The following is a 24,504-nucleotide window of genomic DNA, read 5'->3' on the forward strand; positions in this document are numbered from 1 at the left end:
AATTTCCCATGAAAAATTGCCTTTAGTGGGGATTTTCTCTCCTGCAAAATGGTCGGCAATGTTTGGGATTTTACACTGGCATAATGGACTGCAATGTTAGGGATTTTTCCCCCTTGTAAAATGGCCTCTGTCATGGCCTCACCAGCGCAACATTTCTGCTGAGGTGTGAACAAGAAGAGAAAGCGAAACACAACACTGAAGCTTCTATTGGCAATGACTGTTTTATTTCCGACACTGCTCCACTGGTTGAGCTGACTGCCGCAGGAGCACTGACCACAGCAGCTCGAAACCATCCAGCCGTCAGTTCTGATTACACACGTTAACTCAAGGTAGTATTGTAACAGATTGACATTGCACCTGAGATCAACAATTCAAAGCATCAAACTGGTTATACAGGATCCATGTCTACACTTCAAAAATCAAGCCATAAATTACTGGTTGCAATAAGGAAAGAAAAAAAAAACTGCGACCGTTTACAGTGACTATCTACATGTAGCTACTTGTGTGTATTGGAAGGAAGACGAGTGCAAGAGAAAATTTTGTCCTGTGCTGGAATCAAGATGCTCTGATCCCAGTCTGACATGAATAAAATAAAAGAGAAATAAACAGCTCATGCAATACCACACCATTCAACATGTACAGTCAAGCAGAAATTATTCAAATGATGATATAGATTAGTGAGGGGAAGTCGGGTAAACTGCTGGTTATGTTGAACAACTCACCTTCACTTGGTCGACTATGATACCACTGAGGATACCTGTGTATATGTGTGTATAACTGCAGCATTGGTGATGATAATAACAGACATCAAACATGACAGGTTGCTCAAAAAAGTTGGCTGACTGATAAAGACATCAGTGTCAAACTTGGTATTGTTGAAGTCAAATATTGTTAGAAGTTTATAATATAAATGAAAACATAATTGCTTTAAAAAAAAAAAAAAAATTAAGTTTTGAATCCTTGTTACACTTCATGTGAAAGCTTGCCGTTTTGCCAGTACCTGGGTATTTGATATTGTAATAATCCTCAACTTGAATATTGTCAGTCTAATACTAAGAAATATGTGGACTTCCTAACAATCTTCTCCTACATACTTGGTAGTCTGCTTACAGTGAAATATTCATGGTGAGCTAAACTGAACAGCTGATCATTAACCCTCCATGTGCACCACATTAATCAGTCTTGGTGTCTCATGGTTAATTGGGGGAAAAAAAGACTGATAAGTCAGCATCTCCCATGCTCCATGGGTTGAGAGACCCAGACTTTCTGTACAGGTGACAGCCTTTTCTGGACTTCACAGAGTGAAGAAGACACATGCAATTAGTATTTTTCAACTTTGAAGCCATACTTTTTTTTCAAACTGCATTTGGAAGTAAGAAAATGAACATTCTGATTGTTCCATGCATTTTCCATAAAGAACTTAAAAATATTTGAGTTTCAAGCATGCCAGTTTTAAAGCAGAAGGAAGTTAAACTTTTAAAAGAATCTACTGGGGGGAAAAAAACAAACCGAACAATGCAGGGTTAGGGTTAATGAAGTAGGTGACAACATCCATGAGCTAAGGATGATTCACTGAATACGATTTCTGCCAGCACAGTCGATTCCTCTCATCCTTGTGGGTTCTTGAAGATTCATGCAACTTCCATGTTCACAGCTTCATTTGTTTATAACTGTGCAGGCTTTTAGGACTGTGTGGTTGTTTTTATCCCACTGTTTAGGCAGCCATAATGTTGAGAAATACATCGCCTGTAAACAATTCACACTGGTCAAAGCACAAAGCCTTCCCTTTCTATGGTTTTTACAGCAGTGGAAAATACGGAGACGGGGGTGTTTAGAGTGAAGGGATGTCAGCTGCTATTATTACGGTTGAAATGATGTCACATCTGTACACACATTTCAAACACTGTTCCAAGCTGGTAGTGTGAGGGAAGACGAGTGTGAAATCCAAAAGTCTGGCCATGTCTAAGCACAACAGACTCTCTCACAGAGAAATCATGACAGCACGGTGGTGACAGTTATCTGAAAGCAAATCATTGATCTTTTTTTCTTTTAAGCAAGCTTCCTTACTTTCTACAATCACTTTCGATCTACTATTACACACCTCAAGCAGATGAAATATCACAACTTTTGTCTAGCGTGGAGGGTTAAGCAAACCAGAAGCCATGAACTAAAAGCACCAAATTTCATTAACTCTTTCACTGCCAGTCAATTTACAGTACAAAATTCCCTTGTGGTACAAACACAGAAAAGATGGTGGCTAAGAATAGCTGGGGATTCCCCCCACGATGTATAGAAACTATGGCCTATCCTACCACCGAACATTAAGAGCAGGAGGTTCATGGGTAACAGACCAATGAATGGTCACCTTTCAGTGTCATGGGTCCTCTACCACACCTGTGCATAAATGCAAGCTTGGCGGTGAAAGGGTTAATGTGCTGGCGTTCTGAATGTCTGGAACGTGCCTGTCCACAAACCACAAACAATTGCCATTCCTCCTCACCTTCACAACGTCTGTACCCTGTTATCAACTTCATCTCTTAACCAATACGGCGAACTCCATCATGGCAAGTGCTCCCATGGAGGCCAAAAGCGCTTCAAAGACACTCTGAAAGCTCTCTGAAGGCCTTCAACATCAGCCACGTCACATGGGAGCTGAATGCAATGGACAGACCAAAGTGGCGTTCAGCTGTCCACAAAGGCGCCAAATCCTGTGAGGCCAACAGAATCGCTGCAGCAGAGCAACGCAGACAGGCCAGGAAAAGCAGTGCCAGCAAGTCCCTGACAGCCACCACCATCTCCTGTCCACACTGCGTCAGAACCTTCCGGGCGCGGATTGGCCTGACCAGTCATCTGCGCACCCAAAGAGCCCAACCCACCCACCCCCAGGATGACTAGATGGTCCTCGTCGATCCTGACGGACAAACCACCCTACTGTCAACTTTATCTCTAACCAATATCGGTGGTAACTGAAACACTATCTGCAACATGAAGCCGACCACAAGAGCCACATCGTTTCTACATGCTCTCCCCCTGCTACAATGATTGTGCTGCAACAATGTACCCTGATTGCGGCTGGTTGGGGAACACATATTCTTCATGGACCAGTGTATTACAGGTGTAGTTACACACAGTTCCGACTGAACATTTTGTATTCAAAATTAACCACTTCACCTCATCTTTATTACCCCCCAAAATTATATCTCCTAGTTCTTTATTTAAGACAAATAAACATAAAAAAAGAAGAAGAAATTACCAATCTTTAAGAAATCTTTTCAAATTGATCTATATTTTGTCACACTTTGTTACAGTTTTCATTTTGGCGGGGGCTTTTTTGGGGGTATTTTTCTTCTTTTTTTTCTTTCTTTTTGACATCAAGTTTGAATTTACTGTAAGCCTTTATTCTTTACAGAATAAAGAACAATATGCACTACATCTCAAGGTCTTGAATGAATACTAAATGCTAGAACAAAGAAACATCTCATGATTCTGTTGTTCATCTCAAGGTCTCTACTGAACACTAAATGCTAGAACAAAGAAACATCTCATGATTCTGTTGTACATCTCAAGGTCTCTACTGAATACTAAATGCTAGAACAAAGAAACTTCTCATGATTCTGTTGTTCATCTGAAGGTCTCTATTGAATACTAAATGCTAGAACAAAGAAACATCTCATGATTCTGTTGTTCATCTCAAGGTCTCTAATGAATACTAAATGCTAGAACAAAGAAACATCTCATGATTCTGTTGTTCATCTCAAGGTCTCTATTGAATACTAAATGCTAGAACGAAGAAACATCTCATGATTCTGTTGTTCATCACAAGGTCTCTACTGAATACTAAATGCTAGAACAAAGAAACATCTCATGATTCTGTTGTTCATCACAAGGTCTCTAATGAATACTAAATGCTAGAACAAAGAAACATCTCATGATTCTGTTGTTCATCTCAAGGTCTCTATTAAATACTAAATACTTTTACACACACACACACACCACAATTCTGCAGTGTCAAGAACAACAAAATGAAAATGGTCTTAGTAGTTCACTGGACAACCACCACCATCAAAAAAACAAACAAACAAAAACACCTACATCCTTAACCCTTCCAGTTCCAATATCACAATAAACTAAGTCAGCATGGTACAGCATCACTCATCAATGTCACTCTCCTCTCAACAAACTGTTAGACCTGTGTCTAACTGAGGGAATTAGAACAATTAATCAGTGTTTCTGAACACACATTTTCCTTTAATTTCACAAACAAGTAGCAAGAGAAAAGCTTAAAAAAAAGAAAGTTGTATGCATTTGAAGATACTTTAAATTCTGTTAAAAATCAGCCGGTGCTAGGAAATACTTTTTTCTGAAACAGGCAGCGATAGAGTTTGCATCAGTGTCTGTACCTCTTTTTTCTCCTTTATTCATTCCAAGTCCTGAAAAAACAGACCCATTTCCTGTTCTGTCAGCAAAGGAATAACTTAAAAGATGCATATTCTTTTGGCTTTGTTTGCTAAAATGTTGCTAATGATTTAACAGACAAAAATGGAAGCAGGAAAGGTGAACAGTACATGGATGTTCAAAAACGCTAAATCTGACAAACGTTCATTTGTCTAAAGGGAAAACCAGAAGTCACTGACATTTGTTTTAAACCAGACTTGGCATAAAATACAAAATAGGCCTTCAAGACTCACTTGTGATACACTTTAAAAAAAAAAATCCAAGCTTTTTATGTACTGAGTATAATTTCAAAATGTAATGTTTAAGATGAGAAAGATCAGTTTCAAGCAAATTAAGTCCCCTAGCATTAATTACAGAGTAATTTCCCTTTTTTACTATCTGCACCAAAACGTTTGCAAAATAAATAAAACTTCCATGCTCAGCAAAAGAAGTTCCTGTTTGAACAAAAAATGATAATAATGACTGCTCTTGTTGTTGGGTCAGAATATCAGGTCAAAGTGCCAAGTTCAGAGAATACAAAAAATATAACAGTAAATGCAGTTTGCATATAATTAGCCTTCATTTTTTATTTTTTTTGTGCCCATCCCAGAGATGCAATATTGTTTTAAACAAGATGACTGGAAAGAACTGAATTTTTCCTATTTTTATGCCTAATCTGGTGTCAACTGACAAAGTACTTGCAGAGAAAATGTCAATGTTAAAGTTTACCACGGACACACAGACACAGACACTCACACACACACACACACAGACAACCAAACACCGAGTTAAAACACAGACTCACTTTGCTTACACAAGTGAGTCAAAAAGGAAAGTGGAGCATTGTCACAAAAGCAACACATTAGTGTAACTGGATTCTTGTCATTCCTAATTTTCAAGAATAAAATAACCCCACTGGTTACCAACATAACAGGAACATCCGTGCACATTCATGGAACACTCTAAACCTTCCAAACCCTACCCCACTGGTTACCAACGTGACAGGAACATCCTTCCGTGCACATTCATGGAACACTCTAAACCTTCCAAACCCTACCCCACTGGTTACCAACGTGACAGGAACATCCTTCCGTGCACATTCATGGAACGCTCTAAACCTTCCAAACCCTACCCCACTGGTTACCAATGCGACAGGAACATCCATGCACATTCATGGAACACTCTAAACCTTCCAAACCCTTAGTCCTACTATGTCAACAACACAAACTTACAAATGGCTCTGTGCTGCACACAATATGGTTTCCTTCCAAGGGCCTTCAAAGATGTAGGCCAGATTTGACTCACTGAACCTTGCAAACCCGAGCAATGCCAGGGCATCAAATTCGTTTCATTAAAACAAGTGTCCTTCTTCTTCTTCTTCTGCGTTCACTTGTATGCACACGAGTGGGCTTTTACGTGTATGACCGTTTTTACCCCGCAATGTGGGCAGCCATACTCCGTTTTCGGGGGGGTGCATGCTGGGTATGTTCTTGCTTCCATAACCCACCGAACACTGACATGGATTACAGGATCTTTAACGTGCGTATTTGATCTTCTGCTTGCGTATACACACGAAGGGGGTTCAGGCATTAGCAGGTCTGCACATATGTTGACCTGGGAGATCGTAAAAATCTCCACCCTTTACCCACCAGGCGCCATCACCGTGATTCGAACCCGGGACCCTCAGACTGAAAGTCCAACGCTTTAACCACTCAGCTACTGCACCTGTCAAAAACAGCCAACAAAGGGAACTAACTTCTACAGTATTTCAAACTTTGTCCAAGTGAGTCCATTTCAAGGAAAGACTGGTTAATTTCAGTGTATTTCCTAATTTTCACCAATGGGAATGGAAGGGAAGCCTGCCAAACATGTATACTCCCCAGGGATAAATGGGTTAAGGAAGGCAGTTAGAATGATCAAATCTGGTACAAGCCACATATCTGCATGTGCAAACACAAAATCACATACATGTAAACACACACACACACACACAAACTCTAACAATCCTGAAGCCAATGAAAAATATATGTTTTATAAAGTTCAAACTGATCCCACAGTTTCTATATAATATCAATACTGTACTTTATTTGAGACGTTGTATAATATGACTATGGCAGCAATGAAGGAAAACAAAGCAAAACAAAACAAACAAAACAAGACAGACAATGCCATGAGTTCAAATAAACGCAGTTCTGCTTCAATCAAAACTGAAAATTCAGCTGCACAAAAATATGTCTGAAGATTTGATAGTCTCTTCCAACCACAAACTGTTTTTTCTTTTTGTTTGTTTGTTTGTTTTTTAGAAATTGTATAGCTTTTTGAATCAGTTTAAAAGAGAAACAGAACAAGCAAATCAATCCAAAGAAGAAAAAAAAGGTCGAAGGCTGCAACTGAATTCAGTAACTTAATATAATGTAATAATATATAAGAACCAGGAACACACCATACAAAACAACTACAATGGAATAGGGTATCCATATCTATGCACGCACACACACACACACATACATAGTTATTCACAATGCTCAAATACTTCAATTATCACTGTTTAATTGTTATCAGAGGCCAGTGCCAGAGTGCTTAAGCACTGATTAGAAACTTAGATGAGGCAAATGTTTTATCATGCTTTTGTGAGGAAAAGTTTGAAAATGTCAAAAGAAATTAAAGTGTGAGTAACAGATTCCTGGCACATTTGTGTTTCAGTATAGACAGCTCACAGGAGAACACAAAAACAGCATCTCGTAACACTTCCATTGAAAACATTTTATCTGTGCTTATTGCCAAAAATATGCTGAAAAACATTCAGCCTTGTCCACTGCTTTTGTGTGTGTGTGTGGCAGAAAAAATACACACACTAAAACTTCATCTTAAATGCTAGTTTGACAAGTGTCTTCCATTCCATGTTCAAATGTTGCTTCATCATGTTAATATAACTGAATGACTGGAAACGGTTGCAGCAAAATTAAAAACCAACCACTGATATCAAAAACAAGACAGGTAAACTGTCTTTCACATAAAAAGTTTTCAAGCAAGCACACAAAGTTCCAAGCAAAACATGAACTTTCATCAAACGCCTGTTCTCCGTCAGATTGATTTACTATAATCTTGGTCCACTTGCAAAAGGCAATTTTAGCGATAAATGTTGCTTCTGTTGGCCTTAAACATGATTTCATTCTCAAAAGCAAGTAAAGACATTGCAAACACATAGAGCAACAATGAGCCAAAGCCTCTGGTGTGCTCAGAAAACTGCTTCTGTTCTGTTATGAAATTACAATGACATTTTAGTTTCCACTTTCCCAGTTTCATTTCGCGGGCAAGGTCGGTTCTTTTTCATTCAGAATTTAATAATTATAATAATATATATGATCTGCTTTCTGATAATACACATCAGCAAAGTATATTCTTTTTCATTCAGATATTAATAACAACAATAACATTGATATATATATATTTAACCTATTTTCTGATAATTCAACTACACAGTACACAATGCACACAACAAATCCTGGGATGAATATTGTTCTGTTTTTATATCTGAAGAAGACTGCAATCACTGCGACATGGAATGCAAGAAAAAAAACAACAAAAAAAACCCACTCGTTTTATACAAGATGAAACCCTTTCAATAAAAACCGACAACCACCATCATTACGTCCACACACCAGAGGCTTTTGACATCACCCATTCTGAAAGCATCCAGTCTGTGACGATGTGGGCCAATACTGATTTCGACATACACCACACCAGCATTACTGACTGACAACAGCAGCAGCATCTCTCCTTGTCCTGTGGTGTGGAAACAACATTCACTGCACACCACCACCACCCATTCATTCCACTCAACTCCCACACCCACTCTTTTTCCATATATTCCCTCATTTATTCACTTTGGGAATTATGTGTTTACCTAATGCTGGGGAGGAGAGGCGAGGTGGATGAGGTTGGAGGGACGGGGATGGTGGGGGATCAGTGTGGTTTGGAGGGGGGCGGGGGGCTGTTTTGGACTGGCATTTTCTTCTGTGTGGGCCATGACATGCATTCAGCCGGAACCAGGACCGTTGGTTCCTTGCTCTTCTCAGCGATTAGCACCTGAACATCAGTTTAACACCACACCTGACATCACGCACACACACACACAAAGCCTCAATATCACTCACACACCACACCTCAACATCACACACACACCACACCTAAACCATCACTCACACCTCAACATCACACACACACCACACCTCAACATCACACACACACACCACACCTCAACACACACACACACACACACCACCTAAACCATCACTCACACCTCGACATCACACACACACCACACCTCATCACTCAGTCACACACCACCTCAACATCACTCACACACCACACCTCAACATCACACACACACCACACCTCATCACTCACTCACCACACCTCAACATCGCACACACACACCACCTCAACATCACTCACACACCACACCTCATCACTCACAGTCACACACCACACCTCAACATCACACACACACCCCTCAATACCTCAACATCACACACACACCACACCTCAACACCACACACACACACCACCTCAACATCACACACACACACACCACACCTCAACATCACTCACACACCCCTCAATACCTCAACATCACACACACACCACCTCAACATCACTCACACACCACAGCTCATCACTCACAGTCACACACCACACCTCAACATCACACACACACACACCACACCTCATCACTCACACACCACACCTCATCACTCACACCCACCCCTCAACACCTCAACATGACACACACACCTCAACATGACGTACACGTGGACAGACCCCAGGTGGGTGCCCACTGCCTGGGCCAGGGACCGAACCAAACACACCCTACACCTTGCAGACAGCCACACCAGTCACTGGCCCACTGGGCCCTTTTGGCTTCTCTGTCCACAGTAAAAAATATACATCCATGTGTGGTCCAGTCTTCACTGTCCTCTCTCTCTCTCTCTCACACACACACACTCACACACACATGCACTCATACATACACACTCACTCACACATGTATAAGAGTGCGCACACTCACACACATACACACACACACACACACACACAAACATGCTTGTACACTCACACACATATGCATGCACACTGCCAAACGCATGCATGTTCGTGCACACTCACACTCACACACATACAAGTGCGCACACTCACACACACCATGCACATGCACACACACACACACACACACAAAAACCAAGCTGCAAAGCAACATCACCAAACAACTAGACACAGAAAAACAACATGACTACGACCTCTCAAGGAAACACAACCTGTGTGCAGGACCAACTCCCCACACACCGCTCACTTCACATTTCACACTGGTTTGAAACACACCGCAGGCTGCAGAGTCTCTTCCCTCTTCTGCCCCCCCACCCCCACCCCAACCCCCCCAAACCGCCTCTTTCTCTCTCTCTCTCTCTCACCGTCCCCTTCTGATTCCAACCCCACAACACAGCACACACGTGTCCAATCTTCAAGTGAAAGCCTGACCATGTCTCTATTAAGGGGGATTAAAAAAAAACCCAAAAAAACTGTACATATTTTCAATCAAATTTCACTGAATATTCAGCACTTTCTTTTTTTTTTTTGCCCAATTTCATTTGATAGACCAAAAAACAAAAACAAAAAAAAAAAGAAAAAAGAAAAGAAAGTTTCTAAAGGAAATTATACAACCCATAAAAGGACGTTACAAAAAGCACTGATGCCTCCAATATCGAGAAAGAAAAAAAAGCCCAAAAATATTATTATAAAAAAAAAAGGGGGAGCGTGGAGGGGGAAGGGGGGGGGGGTGCATAAATGTGCATATTCTACACGTTTGCTGGCAAAAAAAAAAGAAGAAAACAGACGTCTCTCAGCGCCAACAATTCCATTCATTCATTCACTGGGGGGTCCCTCAACAGAGCGACGACGGGAGACGGTCAAAATACAAAGCTGCGACACAGGTTTCCATGATGTACAGAAGTATGTAGTTCAGACTTGACTCCAGGGGACTGCAGACTCACACGTCTCACACCCACCCATCCCTCCACTTTCACAAGCCAGGCTCTCTGCTAGGACATCTCCGTGTCTTGGGAATGGTCCTGGTGGAGGATGGTGTTGGTGGAGCTCTGCACGTGCACAGAAACAGCCAGCGTCATCACCCCGTACATCACACTCGCGCTTCACACACACCACACCCGGACATCACTCACACACACCACACCTGAACATCACTCACACACACCACACCTGAACATCACTCACACATACACCACCAGAACATCACACACACACCATACCTCAACACCACTTACAAACTACACAGGAACATTACATACACACACACACAACACATGAAAATCACCCACACACCACACCTGAACATCACATGAAACAACAACAAGAAAGTAAACACACACACACACACACACACACACACACACACACACACACACACACACACACACACAAACTAAAATCTCCCACATCTCAAACAAAACACCTATGCAATTCTCCAACAACCCAAACAGTCCAACAATCAAGAACGACAACTCCCGCTCAGCAAAGCATCATCCAACAACCCCCAGCGGGAGAGGAAGACCAGAATCTCTACCTGCATAAGCCACTGTGACTGCTGTGGTGTGAGGGCGGGATGGGCGTGCTGCTGGCCTGACTGGGACTGCTCACCGTTGAACGGGTTCACCGTCTGTGACATGATGTCCGACGCTGACGACACCGGCACCAGCGCCATCTGGTTGCGGCACTGCTGCTCTGGCGGCACGGCAAAGTCTCCGATGCGGGACATCTGCTGAGTCAGTCCCAGCAGGCCGTTCTCCTCCACCGTCACCAGCGCCCAGATGGATTCTGGTGACAGACACAGGTGGGATGGAGAGGGAGGCTACCTCCTGCCTATCCCTTTACTGTTGACTGGGACACCAGTGATGACCAAGCCATCACTCTCCAATCCCTTTACTGTTGACTGGGCACCAGTGATGACCAAGCCATCACTCTGTCTCTTTACTGTTGACTGGGGCACCAGTGATGACCAAGCCATCACTCTATCCCTTTACTGTTGACTGGGGCACCAGTGATGACCAAGCCATCACTCTCCTATCCCTTTACTGTTGACTGGGGCACCAGTGATGACCAAGCCATCACTCTATCCCTTTACTGTTGACTGGGGCACCAGTGATGACCAAGCCATCACTCTCCTATCCCTTTACTGTTGACTGGGGCACCAGTGATGACCAAGCCATCACTCTATCCCTTTACTGTTGACTGGGGCACCAGTGATGACCAAGCCATCACTCTCCTATCCCTTTACTGTTGACTGGGGCACCAGTGATGACCAAGCCATCACTCTCCTGTCTCTTTACTGTTGACTGGGCACCAGTGATGACCAAGCCATCACTCTATCCCTTTACTGTTGACTGGGGCACCAGTGATGACCAAGCCATCACTCTCCTATCCCTTTACTGTTGACTGGGCACCAGTGATGACCAAGCCATCACTCTCCTATCCCTTTACTGTTGACTGGGGCACCAGTGATGACCATCACTCTCCTATCCCTTTACTGTTGACTGGGCACCAGTGATGACCAAGCCATCACTCTCCTATCCCTTTACTGTTGACTGGGGCACCAGTGATGACCAAGCCATCACTCTCCTGTCTCTTTACTGTTGACTGGGCACCAGTGATGACCAAGCCATCACTCTCCTATCCCTTTACTGTTGACTGGGGCACCAGTGATGACCAAGCCATCACTCTATCCCTTTACTGTTGACTGGGGCACCAGTGATGACCAAGCCATCACTCTCCTGTCTCTTTACTGTTGACTGGGCACCAGTGATGACCAAGCCATCACTCTATCCCTTTACTGTTGACTGGGGCACCAGTGATGACCAAGCCATCACTCTCCTATCCCTTTACTGTTGACTGGGCACCAGTGATGACCAAGCCATCACTCTCCTATCCCTTTACTGTTGACTGGGGCACCAGTGATGACCATCACTCTCCTATCCCTTTACTGTTGACTGGGCACCAGTGATGACCAAGCCATCACTCTCCTATCCCTTTACTGTTGACTGGGGCACCAGTGATGACCAAGCCATCACTCTCCTGTCTCTTTACTGTTGACTGGGCACCAGTGATGACCAAGCCATCACTCTATCCCTTTACTGTTGACTGGGGCACCAGTGATGACCAAGCCATCACTCTCCTATCCCTTTACTGTTGACTGGGCACCAGTGATGACCAAGCCATCACTCTCCTATCCCTTTACTGTTGACTGGGGCACCAGTGATGACCATCACTCTCCTATCCCTTTACTGTTGACTGGGGCACCAGTGATGACCATCACTCTCCTATCCCTTTACTGTTGACTGGGCACCAGTGATGACCAAGCCATCACTCTCCTATCCCTTTACTGTTGACTGGGGCACCAGTGATGACCAAGCCATCACTCTCCTGTCTCTTTACTGTTGACTGGGCACCAGTGATGACCAAGCCATCACTCTCCTATCCCTTTACTGTTGACTGGGGCACCAGTGATGACCAAGCCATCACTCTATCCCTTTACTGTTGACTGGGGCACCAGTGATGACCAAGCCATCACTCTCCTATCCCTTTACTGTTGACTGGACACCAGTGATGACCATCACTCTCCTATCTCTTTACTGTTGACTGGGCACCAATGATGACCAAGCCATCACTCTATCCCTTTACTGTTGACTGGGACACCAGTGATGACCAAGCCATCACTCTATCCCTTTACTGTTGACTGGGACACCAGTGATGACCAAGCCATCACTCTATCCCTTTACTGTTGACTGGGACACCAGTGATGACCAAGCCATCACTCTATCCCTTTACTGTTGACTGGACACCAGTGATGACCATCACTCTCCTATCCCTTTACTGTTGACTGGGACACCAGTGATGACCAAGCCATCACTCTCCTATCCCTTTACTGTTGACTGGGCACCAATGATGACCATCACTCTCCTATCCCTTTACTGTTGACTGGACACCAGTGATGACCATCACTCTCCTATCCCTTTACTGTTGACTGGGACACCAGTGATGACCAAGCCATCACTCTCCTCCACCTGTCTCTGTTCTCCCCCACTGGACAATAGAAACAGGAGGGCCGAGGTACACCAGCACTACTCCATCATGTGTGGATCAGACCGGTGGCTGAAGGCCTTGCAGCACATCAGTCACGGACCATAAGCTGGAGTTATCTATGACTGAAAGGCAGTTAATATTCCATCACTACCATGCTGCTAGTCTGATGCTGTTTCCAGATCTGTGTGCCAGTCTTCCCACCAGCAAAGCATTCAATACCACATTGAAAACCATCACACTGATTCTTCTTCTTCTTGTTCCTTTGTGGGCTGCAGTCCCCACATTCACTACTATGTACATGAGTGGGCTTTTACGTGTATGACCGTTTTTACCCTGGCATGTATGCAGCCATACTCCGTTTTTGGGAGTGTGCATGCTGGGTATGTTCTTATTTCCATAACCCACCAAACACCGACATGGATTACACGATCTTTAATGGGCATACTTGATCTTCAGCTTGCGTATACAAAAGAAGAGGATTCAGGCACAAGCAGATCAGCACATATGTTGACCTGGGAGATTGGAAAAATCTCCACCCTTTACCCACCAGGTGCTATTATCAAGATTCAAACCCGGAACCCTCAATTTGAGAGTCCAACGCTTTTACCACTTGGCTATATCGCTTCTGTTGAACTGTAAGCTAGAACCAAAGAGAAACAATTAGAGAATGAAAGAAAATCAATCAATAAAATTCCTAATCCTAACATTAACCTGGACGCTTTGGGGAAGGACCATTCAAAAGGACCCCCCAAAAAAGTCAATCTTAATCGTCATGCTGAAATCAAAACTACTGATAATTACAAATATGACTTCAAAGATAAAAATCATAATTAAGAAAGTTCAAACACACACACACACAAACGCACATGCGTGCACACGCACACACACATATACACATACTCACACACACACACAAGTACGCACACACATATACACATACTCACACACACACTGACACACCACAATGCACAACAATCAGTGGTACAACTGTTGTCAGCAGTACAACCGTACCCGGCAGTACAACTGCACCCACCCAGCGGTACAACTGTACCCACCCAGCGGTACAACTGCACCCACCCAGCGGTACAACTGACCTCCAAAGTAGTGGCCGGTGGGCGTGGCCATCCTCCATTGGCCCTGATGGACACCGGTGACGGCCGGACTGGTCAGCTCCAGGTTGATGTCACACGCCTCCCCCGGGTTGAGGGCCTCCACCATCAGCCACCCCGGGTGGCCCATGTGGTCGCCTGTCAGGCACCGCAGGCTGCAGCCTGGGGGCCAGCGCTCTTTGCCTGGGCAACCAGTGCAGTCACAAATTTGAACCATGTCATGATAATCATCATAATATTGATAACGGATACTTATATAGCACACTATCCAGAAAAGGAAATTTTCTATCTAAAATTACGTTTAAATAACATACTTACCGTGACCCAACTAGTGCAGACTCCGGCAGGGGTCTGACATTCCTGCCTGTGCAAACTACTATCCGCCTATGCGGAGAAAACGAAACTATGGCCGATAACCTCCCGCAAGTAGGTAACCTCCCCTTTGTCCCGCTGGCTAGCGCCCTCTTTTGACAACTGCTCAAGGTGCTTTACAAAGCACTTTTGTTTGAATAATGTAACCATGATAATAACAATGGATACTTGCATAGCACACTGTCCAGAAATCTGCTCTAGATGCTTTAAAAATACACTTTTGTTTACATAACACATTACATTAATGTTATGTGCACATTCCAAAATGTGACTATGAACTAAACACAATCAATATAATAATAACATTAAACTATCCAGAAATCTGTTCTAGATGCTTTACAAAACACTTTTGTTTACATAACAAGTAAACAACACATTACATCAATCTTACATGCACACCAAAACGTGACTAACAAACTAAACACAATTAACAATAATAACATTGATAATAATAATAATAAAAACAATAGTAATGACAATAACAATAATGATAATAATAATGGGCATTCATAATGGAATCTACCTCTTTAGCACAGGGGCCTAGAGCATTATAATTAACTTCTACGATTACATAAATTAACACCACAGGGAAATATGATCAAGACTTACAAAAACTGTTTCCTTTTTTTTTTTCTTAAACATTTGTTATGACAAACTTTCAACATTTGCTGTCATCAGTCTAATGGGTTTCCTTCTGTATTTTTTTAAAATTTGTTATTGCAAAACTTCTATATATATTATACCGATATACATATATATATACACACATATATATATACCATTATATGTAATGTATTTTTGAATGTCAAGTATATTCAGTCCACCTTGCTTCACTGTTTTTAGTGTTTACTGTCTTCCAAGACACATTCTTTTTTTTAGTCAGAATTTGAATCATCATCATCCAGATATTCCTGAAAACGGGGCATGGCTGGCTGAATCTGCAAGGGGTACATGGCTAACATATATAAAAGTCCACTCATAGCTTGGAGTCAGCATGAGAGCTGCAGCTTATAATCAAAGAAGCAGCACTACCCAACAGGGAATCCTGACCAAAAGGAGAAACCCAGTACCCTTTAGATAAGTCTATAGTCTTCAAGAGTTACAGACCCCCATGAGTTCATTTTGCCTTGATCCTCTTCCAGATCTAACTATTCCATCCATCCCTTTTGGTTGGGTTTTTTTCTGCTTTCACTTTGGTCAAAAGAAGTCTATGACAGGGTACACAGCAGATGAAAATCACTAGTACTGAGACTCTGCAGATGATTCATTAATTCCTTCACAACAAATTCTTTGTTTATTTTATATATTTGTTGCTGTTTCCCCAAAACCACACTTATAATAATAATAATAATGGAATTTATATAGCGCTTGATCTTGTGCAGAGACAAATCAAAGCGCATTCGCACCAGTCATTCACACGCATGCATAACTCTAAAACTGTTGAAACTAAAGACAAGGAAGGGCAGGCAAGGGAGGCTATTTGGGGAAGAGGTGGGTTTTAAGGCCAGACTTGAAAGAGCTGAGTGTGGAGACTTGACGAAGCGAAAGAGGAAGTTCATTCCAATCGCAAGGTCCAGAAACAGAGAAAGAACGGTGGCCAACAGTCGAGTGTTTGAATCTGGGTATGCGTAAACAGAGTGGATCCGAAGCCGATCGTAGTGAGCGAGATGGAGTGTAGAGGTGAAGGCAGCCGCAGAGATAGGAAGGGGCAGTTTTGTGAATGCATCTATAACAGAGAGTGCTGATCTTGTACTTTATTCGGTGTGAGACAGGGAGCCAGTGGAGATGTTGCAAAAGAGGAGTGATGTGCTCAGATCTTTTCTTTCTGAGGACGAGTCGGGCAGCAGAGTTTTGTATGCGCTGAAGGGACTGAATGGATGAAACAGGCAGACCAGACAATAGAGAGTTACAGTAGTCAAGGCGAGTGAGAACAAGAGAAACAACAAGTCTAGATGTTGCGTCAGTGGACAGATATTTCCGGACGGCACTGATGCGCCACAGTTGACAGTAGCAGGACTGACATGTCTAATTGATAAATTTTTGCATGGACAATTATCCACCTTCAGTAAAAAAAAAAAAATTATAAAAAAAAAACCCCAACAAAAGCAGTGACAGTAAGTGTTACCAGAGTTCTTGATGCGCCAGGTCTTGTAAAACTTGGTGTTGGGTGCAATGGATTCTCCTTCCCCTATGGTGACATCATCCACAATGGTCATTGACGGCAGGGTCACAGTTGGCTGCTCGATGTCGTAATAGGAACATATTGCTGCTTGTAGATTCCTGCACGACAAAGCATTTGGTCAAGAAGAATGTATCAAAAATACAATAATATCAATAATAGTCAACACTTGTTCAGCACTGGTTTTTTTCACATTTCGAGCTAAAAGTAAAAGTGCCTAAATCCTTAAAAATAAAAAAAATAAAAACTATTTTTAAACACACACACACACAGAACACACACACACACAAAAGCAAAGGCATGAAATGGCTGAAAAAGAAAATCCATACTTTTTTAACAAATCATCATACACTGACAGACTGCCAGCCATCTTGTTCCAATACTAGAATCTGTTGAAAGAATACACACTGTGATTCGCTGCACTGTGTTGTGCTGTGCTGTACTATGACCTATGAGCAATGTACAAGTATCTTTTACATACAAAATACATGTATGTATGTATAACACATCACCACATGCATGTATAACACATCACTGATCTGTATAATGCTCTGTATCCGGGGTAACAGAAAAACCTTCTTCGACAGACTTAGTGCGTAAATAATTCAATGAAATTCAACTTGCCATCTTCAATACAAAGCATCACCACAGAGTGCACAGGCCTCCCATTTCCCATGATGTTTTATGTTTTGTTTGGTTGGTTTTTTTTGTCTTTCTGTTCTCTAACAGTTTGCAAAACACCATTTTTTTTCCCATGTCATTAGGCTGCGCGTATGAGTGTGTATGTTTGTGTTTCTGTGTGTGTGTTCATGTATGCAAGTATCAGTGCATGTCTGCATGTGCGCATGCGTGCATATATTTGTGTGTGTGTGTGTGTGTTTGAAGTAAAACAAGAAACCCCAGACCTGCAGGTGTACTGGAGAAGAATATTCAGGTCTACTATTCTATTTCTCAGTCCTACTAAACCTGTTTGAAAAGAGTTCCTAACACAATCCATAATAATGTCACTCAAGTTACTGACGTTGGGTTACTTTCAGGTTTGGGTCAGGATGCCCTCTTTTAGCAATGGGAGGGGGGAAGATGGTGAAGGGGGTGAGAAAGAGAAAAATGTAGGCAGATTGTCCTTCCTACACGAAATCTCAGCATCAAAGTCAAAGGATTATGCTGGGAAACATTTGGTGTACTGTTAGAGTGTCCTATGGAACTGGTTTCCCAACCTGTTTGTCTCTGTGCATGTTTTTAATAATGCTACCACTCTTGACCTTATCATTCTCACATTGCCTGTACTTGTGTACTTGCATGCCAGCCTGGGTTTCAACAAAGGTTATAAATATCATGCTCACCTGTATGCAGTACATCCTTAATTCACCTGCCAGCCAAATCAATGAAAATTATGCAATATTTTCTCTGTGAGTCTTAAATGTTCATTTTTCACAAACACACTGTGTGAAATATTTGTGTATGTGTGAGTGGTTATTCCTTCACAATTTGACACCCCCATGACACCTTGAAATCATCAGGTTTCTATATCACTGCAATCAGCCATGTTAAATAGTCTAAACCCAAGGAACCCTTTGCATTAAATGATTCATCATCAACAGAGCACCATGGTTTTGCTTATAAATTCATCAGTACAGAATGCTTGATGAGACTTGTATTACTGTAGCATTGAGTGATTGACACTGAAAATAAAGAGTTATTTCCCTCAGAACTCTGAAAAAGAGACAAGAAGAAAAGAGTGGTTTAAATCCAAACGAATGAAGAATCTGATAAACTGCTGCCACATATAATATCAAAGGCATTGAACAAAAGCTTCCTGGCACTGAAAGAGTGAAAAAGGCATTGATCCACAGATACAAAATTCTTAAACTAGTTAAAGTTCAACATTTTCAGCAAGTTACTGAGTTTGCCCAAAGCAAATTGATACTGTCAAGATCTGCAAAGAACTTCATGTTTGGAAGAATATACATGTATTAATTTAACAAGGTAAACATTAGCTTAGTTTTAAAAAAATTACAAAAATAACACTTAACTGATTAACAATTTTAGCTTGAAAAAAAAACAACAACACTTAAATGATTTAAAACTACTGGAAGATCACACTCACACACACACACACACACACACACACACACTACTTCTACTACTACTACTACGATTTCAGTGATCAATTACATTGATAATTACTGCTTAAAATAATAAACTTAGTACTTCAGTGGTTAATATAAATATTTACTGCTTAAAATATTTTAGGATAAAAACCTTATATTCACTTTTCCAGTATGTGTGTGTGCATGGGAGCATGAGCATGTGCGCGCGCGCGCGCGCGTGTGTGTGTGTGTATCACTGAATGTGTGTGTATTCAAGTGTCTATATGTGTTACAGAAATATCCTATTTCATGTGTGTGTGTTATTGTCTGTTCGAATGTATATAGTGATATACACTATACATGTGTGTTATAGAAATTTACTATAATACTCAAGTAACAAACAACTATGTCTATACACACAAAGACTAAGACAAAAATGGAACCTTATATTTTACATTTCATTTCAGTTAACGTTTCTTTCTTCTTTTTTTCTTTTGTTCAAGTTTCACGTCATGTTTCTGCAAAATGAGCTGATCATCAGCCTTAATAGATATATTTTTTTAATTTAATTACAAAAACATCAATCCACTTTAGATTATAAAATGAAAGGTAATTCCCCACAAACTGGTGTGATTTCTATGTTTAGATCTGGGTACTTTTTGTTAGGTTTTCTTGAATAATCGTAAGCTTCCTGGGGTTTTCACAAAAAAACCAACACTTTCTCAAGCAACCCACAATCAATGATAATCAAAAGATTCATGTAATAACATATATGAAGATTTGGTGAACAACACAAACAAGCATTTGGTTCTACATCTGATGTCATGCATCTTTTGTTGTTTGAATTTTAATGCAGTTTATCAAATCTAATTTGATGCCATATTGTGAATTTACTGTTGTAATGAATTTGCTGTTGTAAACAATTATACTGCGGGCATCAATCCTCATCCTAAGATACCAAATGAAACTTACATCAGTACATATTTTGAAATAAACCTACCACGTTTATGTCCTTGAAACCAAAAAACAGCTGAAAATCAGCTGATTCATCTCATGATCTAATCATTTATGAGAGAATGCCCCTCCCACCTTCCACGCTTTAGTTCGTTATAACGTAAATTCAAAACGTCACCACACAGTGAGACGACGGAGTACATTAAGACTGTCAGACAAACATATAATGTACGAATGTCTCCACGATTAACCAGTGTCGAGGTACCGTAAGCTCCAGTTTGACCATGCCATTTAAGTTTGAACTTACCAATTGTTCATGTCCAAGAAAAACGCACAAGAATCTGGGTTCACTGTGTTTCCGAGGAATTTCTGAAACTCTGCGATGAGAACTTCCCGGTCTGTAGTGCCCATAGCACTAAACTGCTGAAGCAACTTTCCATCGAGGTCGTTGTCAACATCCATCTTGATGACAAACAGAACGATGCATGAAGAATACTGTGAAGGGCCCTTTCCACCTGGAAGCAAACTAACAACACAAGTTCACACGCAATGACGCTGACAGCTCTGACGAATTTCCCCTTCCTGCGCATGCGCATTAGCAGAATGATCCAGAATGTTATGATTCTCAACTGGCATCAAAAAACAGACAATCACTTTGGTGGGGTTTTTTACCATGTTTTCACATTACCATAAATAACAGCGAACCAACGCAGGATGTGTGTGTGTGCGTTTGACGGGAAACTTAATAAGGGTTGGTTTTTTGTTTTGTTTTGTTTTGTTTTGTTTGTTTTTGTTGTTGTTGTTTTTTGTTGTTGTTGTTGTTGTTGTTTGGGGGGGGGGGGGTTGCGTCATTAAGTTGGGGTTGTTGTTTTTTTTATGTATGATGACACTGTATACAGTTTACCGATTTATAATGGGGGAAAATAACGAAAATTATTTTTGAAAAACTGTGTTTTTATCCGCACGCTACTTTTGACCCTGCCGTGGCGGCCGTGGAAAGAATTGTTTAAACTGGGACGTCTCTGGCCGATATCCTACGATGACACAAAAGATTTCACATACTTTTTTCATCAGCAACATCCAAAACGATCAAATGTTTTTCAAACACTGCTCACTCAGCTTAACAGGGCAAACAAATAAATGGCGGGACATCACTGTGACGGGCGCCGCAATGGCCGAGTGGTTTAAGCGTTGGACTTTCAATCTGAGGGTCCCGGGTTTGAATCACGGTAACGGCGCCTGGTGGGTAAAGGGTGGAGACTTTTCCGATCTCCCAGATCAACATATGTGCAGACCTGCTGGTGCCTGAACCCCCTTCGTGTGTATACGCACGCAGAAGATCAAATATGCACGTTAAAGATCCTGTAACCTATGTCAGTGTTCGGTGGGTTATCAGTGGAGACACGAAAATACCCAGCATGCATGAACCACGACAGAGTCATCGGCAAGTCGATGTTGGTCGTGTAACGGAAAGAAGAAAAAGAAGAAGAACTTGTAAATTCATGTCGTTCTACTGATGGCTGTGGACCGGAGGAGGAGGTTTGGGAGTTGAGGATGCGCATGGCCGCGGGTTGCCCGGCGGTGTATCGTGTAGTATGCGTATGCGAAGAATGACTGAGAAGGAGGGTACAAAACAAAACTAGACAAACTTCTTTATTTCCGAGTACTATGGGTGGATAAGCACCAAGTGGTGTATGTGTGTGTTTGGTTGTTGTTGTTGTTGTTGTTTGTTGGTTGGTTGTTTTGTTTGTTTGTTTGTTTGTTTTGTTGTTGTTGTTCTTTTGTTTGTTTGTTTTGTTTTGGTGTGTGTGTGTGTGTGTCGGTGTGTGAGTGTGTGTGTGTGGGCCGTGTGTGTGTGTGTGTGTGTGTGCGCGCGCGCGCGTGTGTGTTGTTGTTGTTGTTGTTGGTTTGTTTGAAGTTTATTTGTGTGTGTGTTTTTTTGTTGTTGTTTTTTTTTTTTTTGGGGGGGGGGGGTTCTGTCTTTTTCAGTTCATCCAGTCCCCGCCTTGAACAGTGGGTGTGCTGTAACACTACACGGCAATACTATGAGGTCACTGTCAGTGATAAGGACATGGTGATAATAGAGATACACAGGCAAAAAAAGAACAACTGATTCACACACACACACACACACACACACACACACACACACACACACACTGACACACATACTCAGTGACACACGCGCGCCGGCGCTGAGATGAAGCCGTTCGTGTTGCAATACGGTGCTTATGATGGGAACCGTCAGTCAATGTGGAGTGTGTTCATAGGACGCAACTTTTTCGTCAGTCCAGTAACGTAACGAATGTCTCGATGATTCCCCTTTATCAAAAATAACAACAACAAAACCAACACCGGCTGAGTAATAAAGGCGGATGAAAATAGTTTCTTGCCTCGCATACCGTATCCTGACTGATCATGTGAAATATCCAAAAGTCTATTCACAGACACTTGCACACTCCTTTTAGTCACAGGCTAACAACGGCAATGCAATGATCACGGTGTGGGTTTACACGATCATCATAGTAAGCCTGAATAGTGCCCGGCAATATCGTGCTGGTATCTACAACAGCGCCCCAGGATCGCGATTGTGAAGCCAGTCCCCCACAACTTCTGAAATAACAACTATGTCATATACAAACAACCAGGATGTCATTTACAAAATCCGTGTTCACAATTTTAAAATATGTGCACTAGGAATCGGATTGTGTTTGATTAAAGTTACTGTGACGGAATGTTGAATACTGTACATGACTGGATGCAGTCACTTGAAAACAATAAACCAATGGATGTAATTTATCTGGACTTACAGAAGGCGTTCGATAAAGTTCCACATAATAGGTTAATTGCTAAATTGCAAGGGTACGGTATTTCTGGTAAATTGTTGGAATGGATAAAAGATTTCTTAGATGAGAGAACACAGTACGTATCAGTAGGGACTGAGTCATCGTGTCCTGTTAAGGTGAGTAGTGGTGTTCCCCAAGGCAGTGTCTTGGGGCCCACACTCTTTGTATATTATATAAATGACATGCCTGACATACTAGACTGTTTTGTGAAAATCTTTGCAGACGATACAAAGATCTATGAGGAAGTAGATTCTGATGTCGGTAGATTGAAATTACAAGTTAGTATTGATAATTTAGTACACTGGACTGATAGATGGCAAATTAAATTTAATAACAATAAATGTAAAGTTTTACACGTAGGCAGAAATAATCCACATTATAAGTATTATATGAATGGTAAGGAATTGCAGGAGACTTCATCGGAGAGAGATCTTGGAGTCATTGTTGACTCTGGTCTCTCTTTTGATGTTCATATTAATGAAACCATTAAAAAAGCCAATAGATTGACCGGAATGCTAGTTGGAAACATACAGTGTAAAAGTAAAGACATAATGGTGCCATTATTTAAGTCATTAGTCAGGCCAGTCTTAGAATATGGGAATGTTGTTTGGAATACGGGTTTAGTGAAACATACAGACAGTATTGAAAATGTTCAACGAAGATTCACTAAAAGAATCATTGGCTTTGCTGATATGGACTATGAAAGTAGGTTGCAAGCACTTAAGTTACCTAGTTTAGAATATAGAAGACTGCGTGGTGATTTAATAGAGATGTATAAAATGACACATGGATTATATGACAGCAGAACCATAAACTCTTTGTTTACATTGAATGAGAACAGTACCACAAGAGGCCATTCATACAAACTATTAAAAGTTTCAGTTAAAACTTCCAGATTTGCACATTTCTTTACTAACAGAGTAACAAATGTTTGGAACAATTTGTCACAAGATGTTGTTTCCGCAGGAACAGTGAATACATTTAAAAATTATCTTGATATTCATTTGAAAAATTTAAATTACAAAACTCATTTACATATTTATTGATTTTTCAAGCATTGCGCACTCAATGTTGAAAAATGCATCAGACATATGTGGGGACTCTCTTTTTCTTCCCCACATCAAGCGGGCAAAAGGCCTCGTCAGGCCTGCACGCCTTGATATGATATGATATGATATTTGTAAAATGGTAGTTGGGTATCTTCGGACACCAAATTGATGTGACTATATATACGGACGTGGAATTTCATCGAACGTCTGCTGAAGTGTATACAACTCAGATACGGACGTGACGATAAAGAGGACGATCATTGTCCATTCGACACAAGATAGGCCTACATCAGTCAAACGGTGTCATTTTATCAATGG

General features: G+C 41.6%; 1 protein-coding gene across 2 annotated transcripts; it reads right to left on the bottom strand.

The window, feature by feature from the left end:
- Positions 1-202: 202 nt before the first annotated feature.
- LOC143286701 (protein ILRUN-like) lies at positions 203-20,854 on the bottom strand. Of its 2 annotated transcripts, XR_013055849.1 has the most exons (6): positions 20,599-20,854; positions 17,194-17,348; positions 14,682-14,879; positions 11,075-11,325; positions 8,958-10,589; positions 203-8,901 (listed from the first exon to the last, which is right to left on the bottom strand). XR_013055849.1 is itself a non-coding variant. In XM_076594377.1 (5 exons), the coding sequence occupies exons 1-5, from the start codon at positions 20,751-20,753 to the stop codon at positions 10,533-10,535; spliced, it is 816 nt and encodes a 271-aa protein (XP_076450492.1). In that variant the 5' UTR covers positions 20,754-20,854; the 3' UTR covers positions 203-10,532. The 2 variants fall into 2 exon arrangements, 1 of the variants encoding a protein (XP_076450492.1); XM_076594377.1 differs by having other exon boundaries at positions 203-10,589.
- Positions 20,855-24,504: the final 3,650 nt, after the last annotated feature.

The sequence above is a fragment of the Babylonia areolata genome, chromosome 10, assembly GCF_041734735.1.
Source record: "Babylonia areolata isolate BAREFJ2019XMU chromosome 10, ASM4173473v1, whole genome shotgun sequence".
NCBI lineage: Eukaryota > Metazoa > Mollusca > Gastropoda > Neogastropoda > Buccinidae > Babylonia > Babylonia areolata.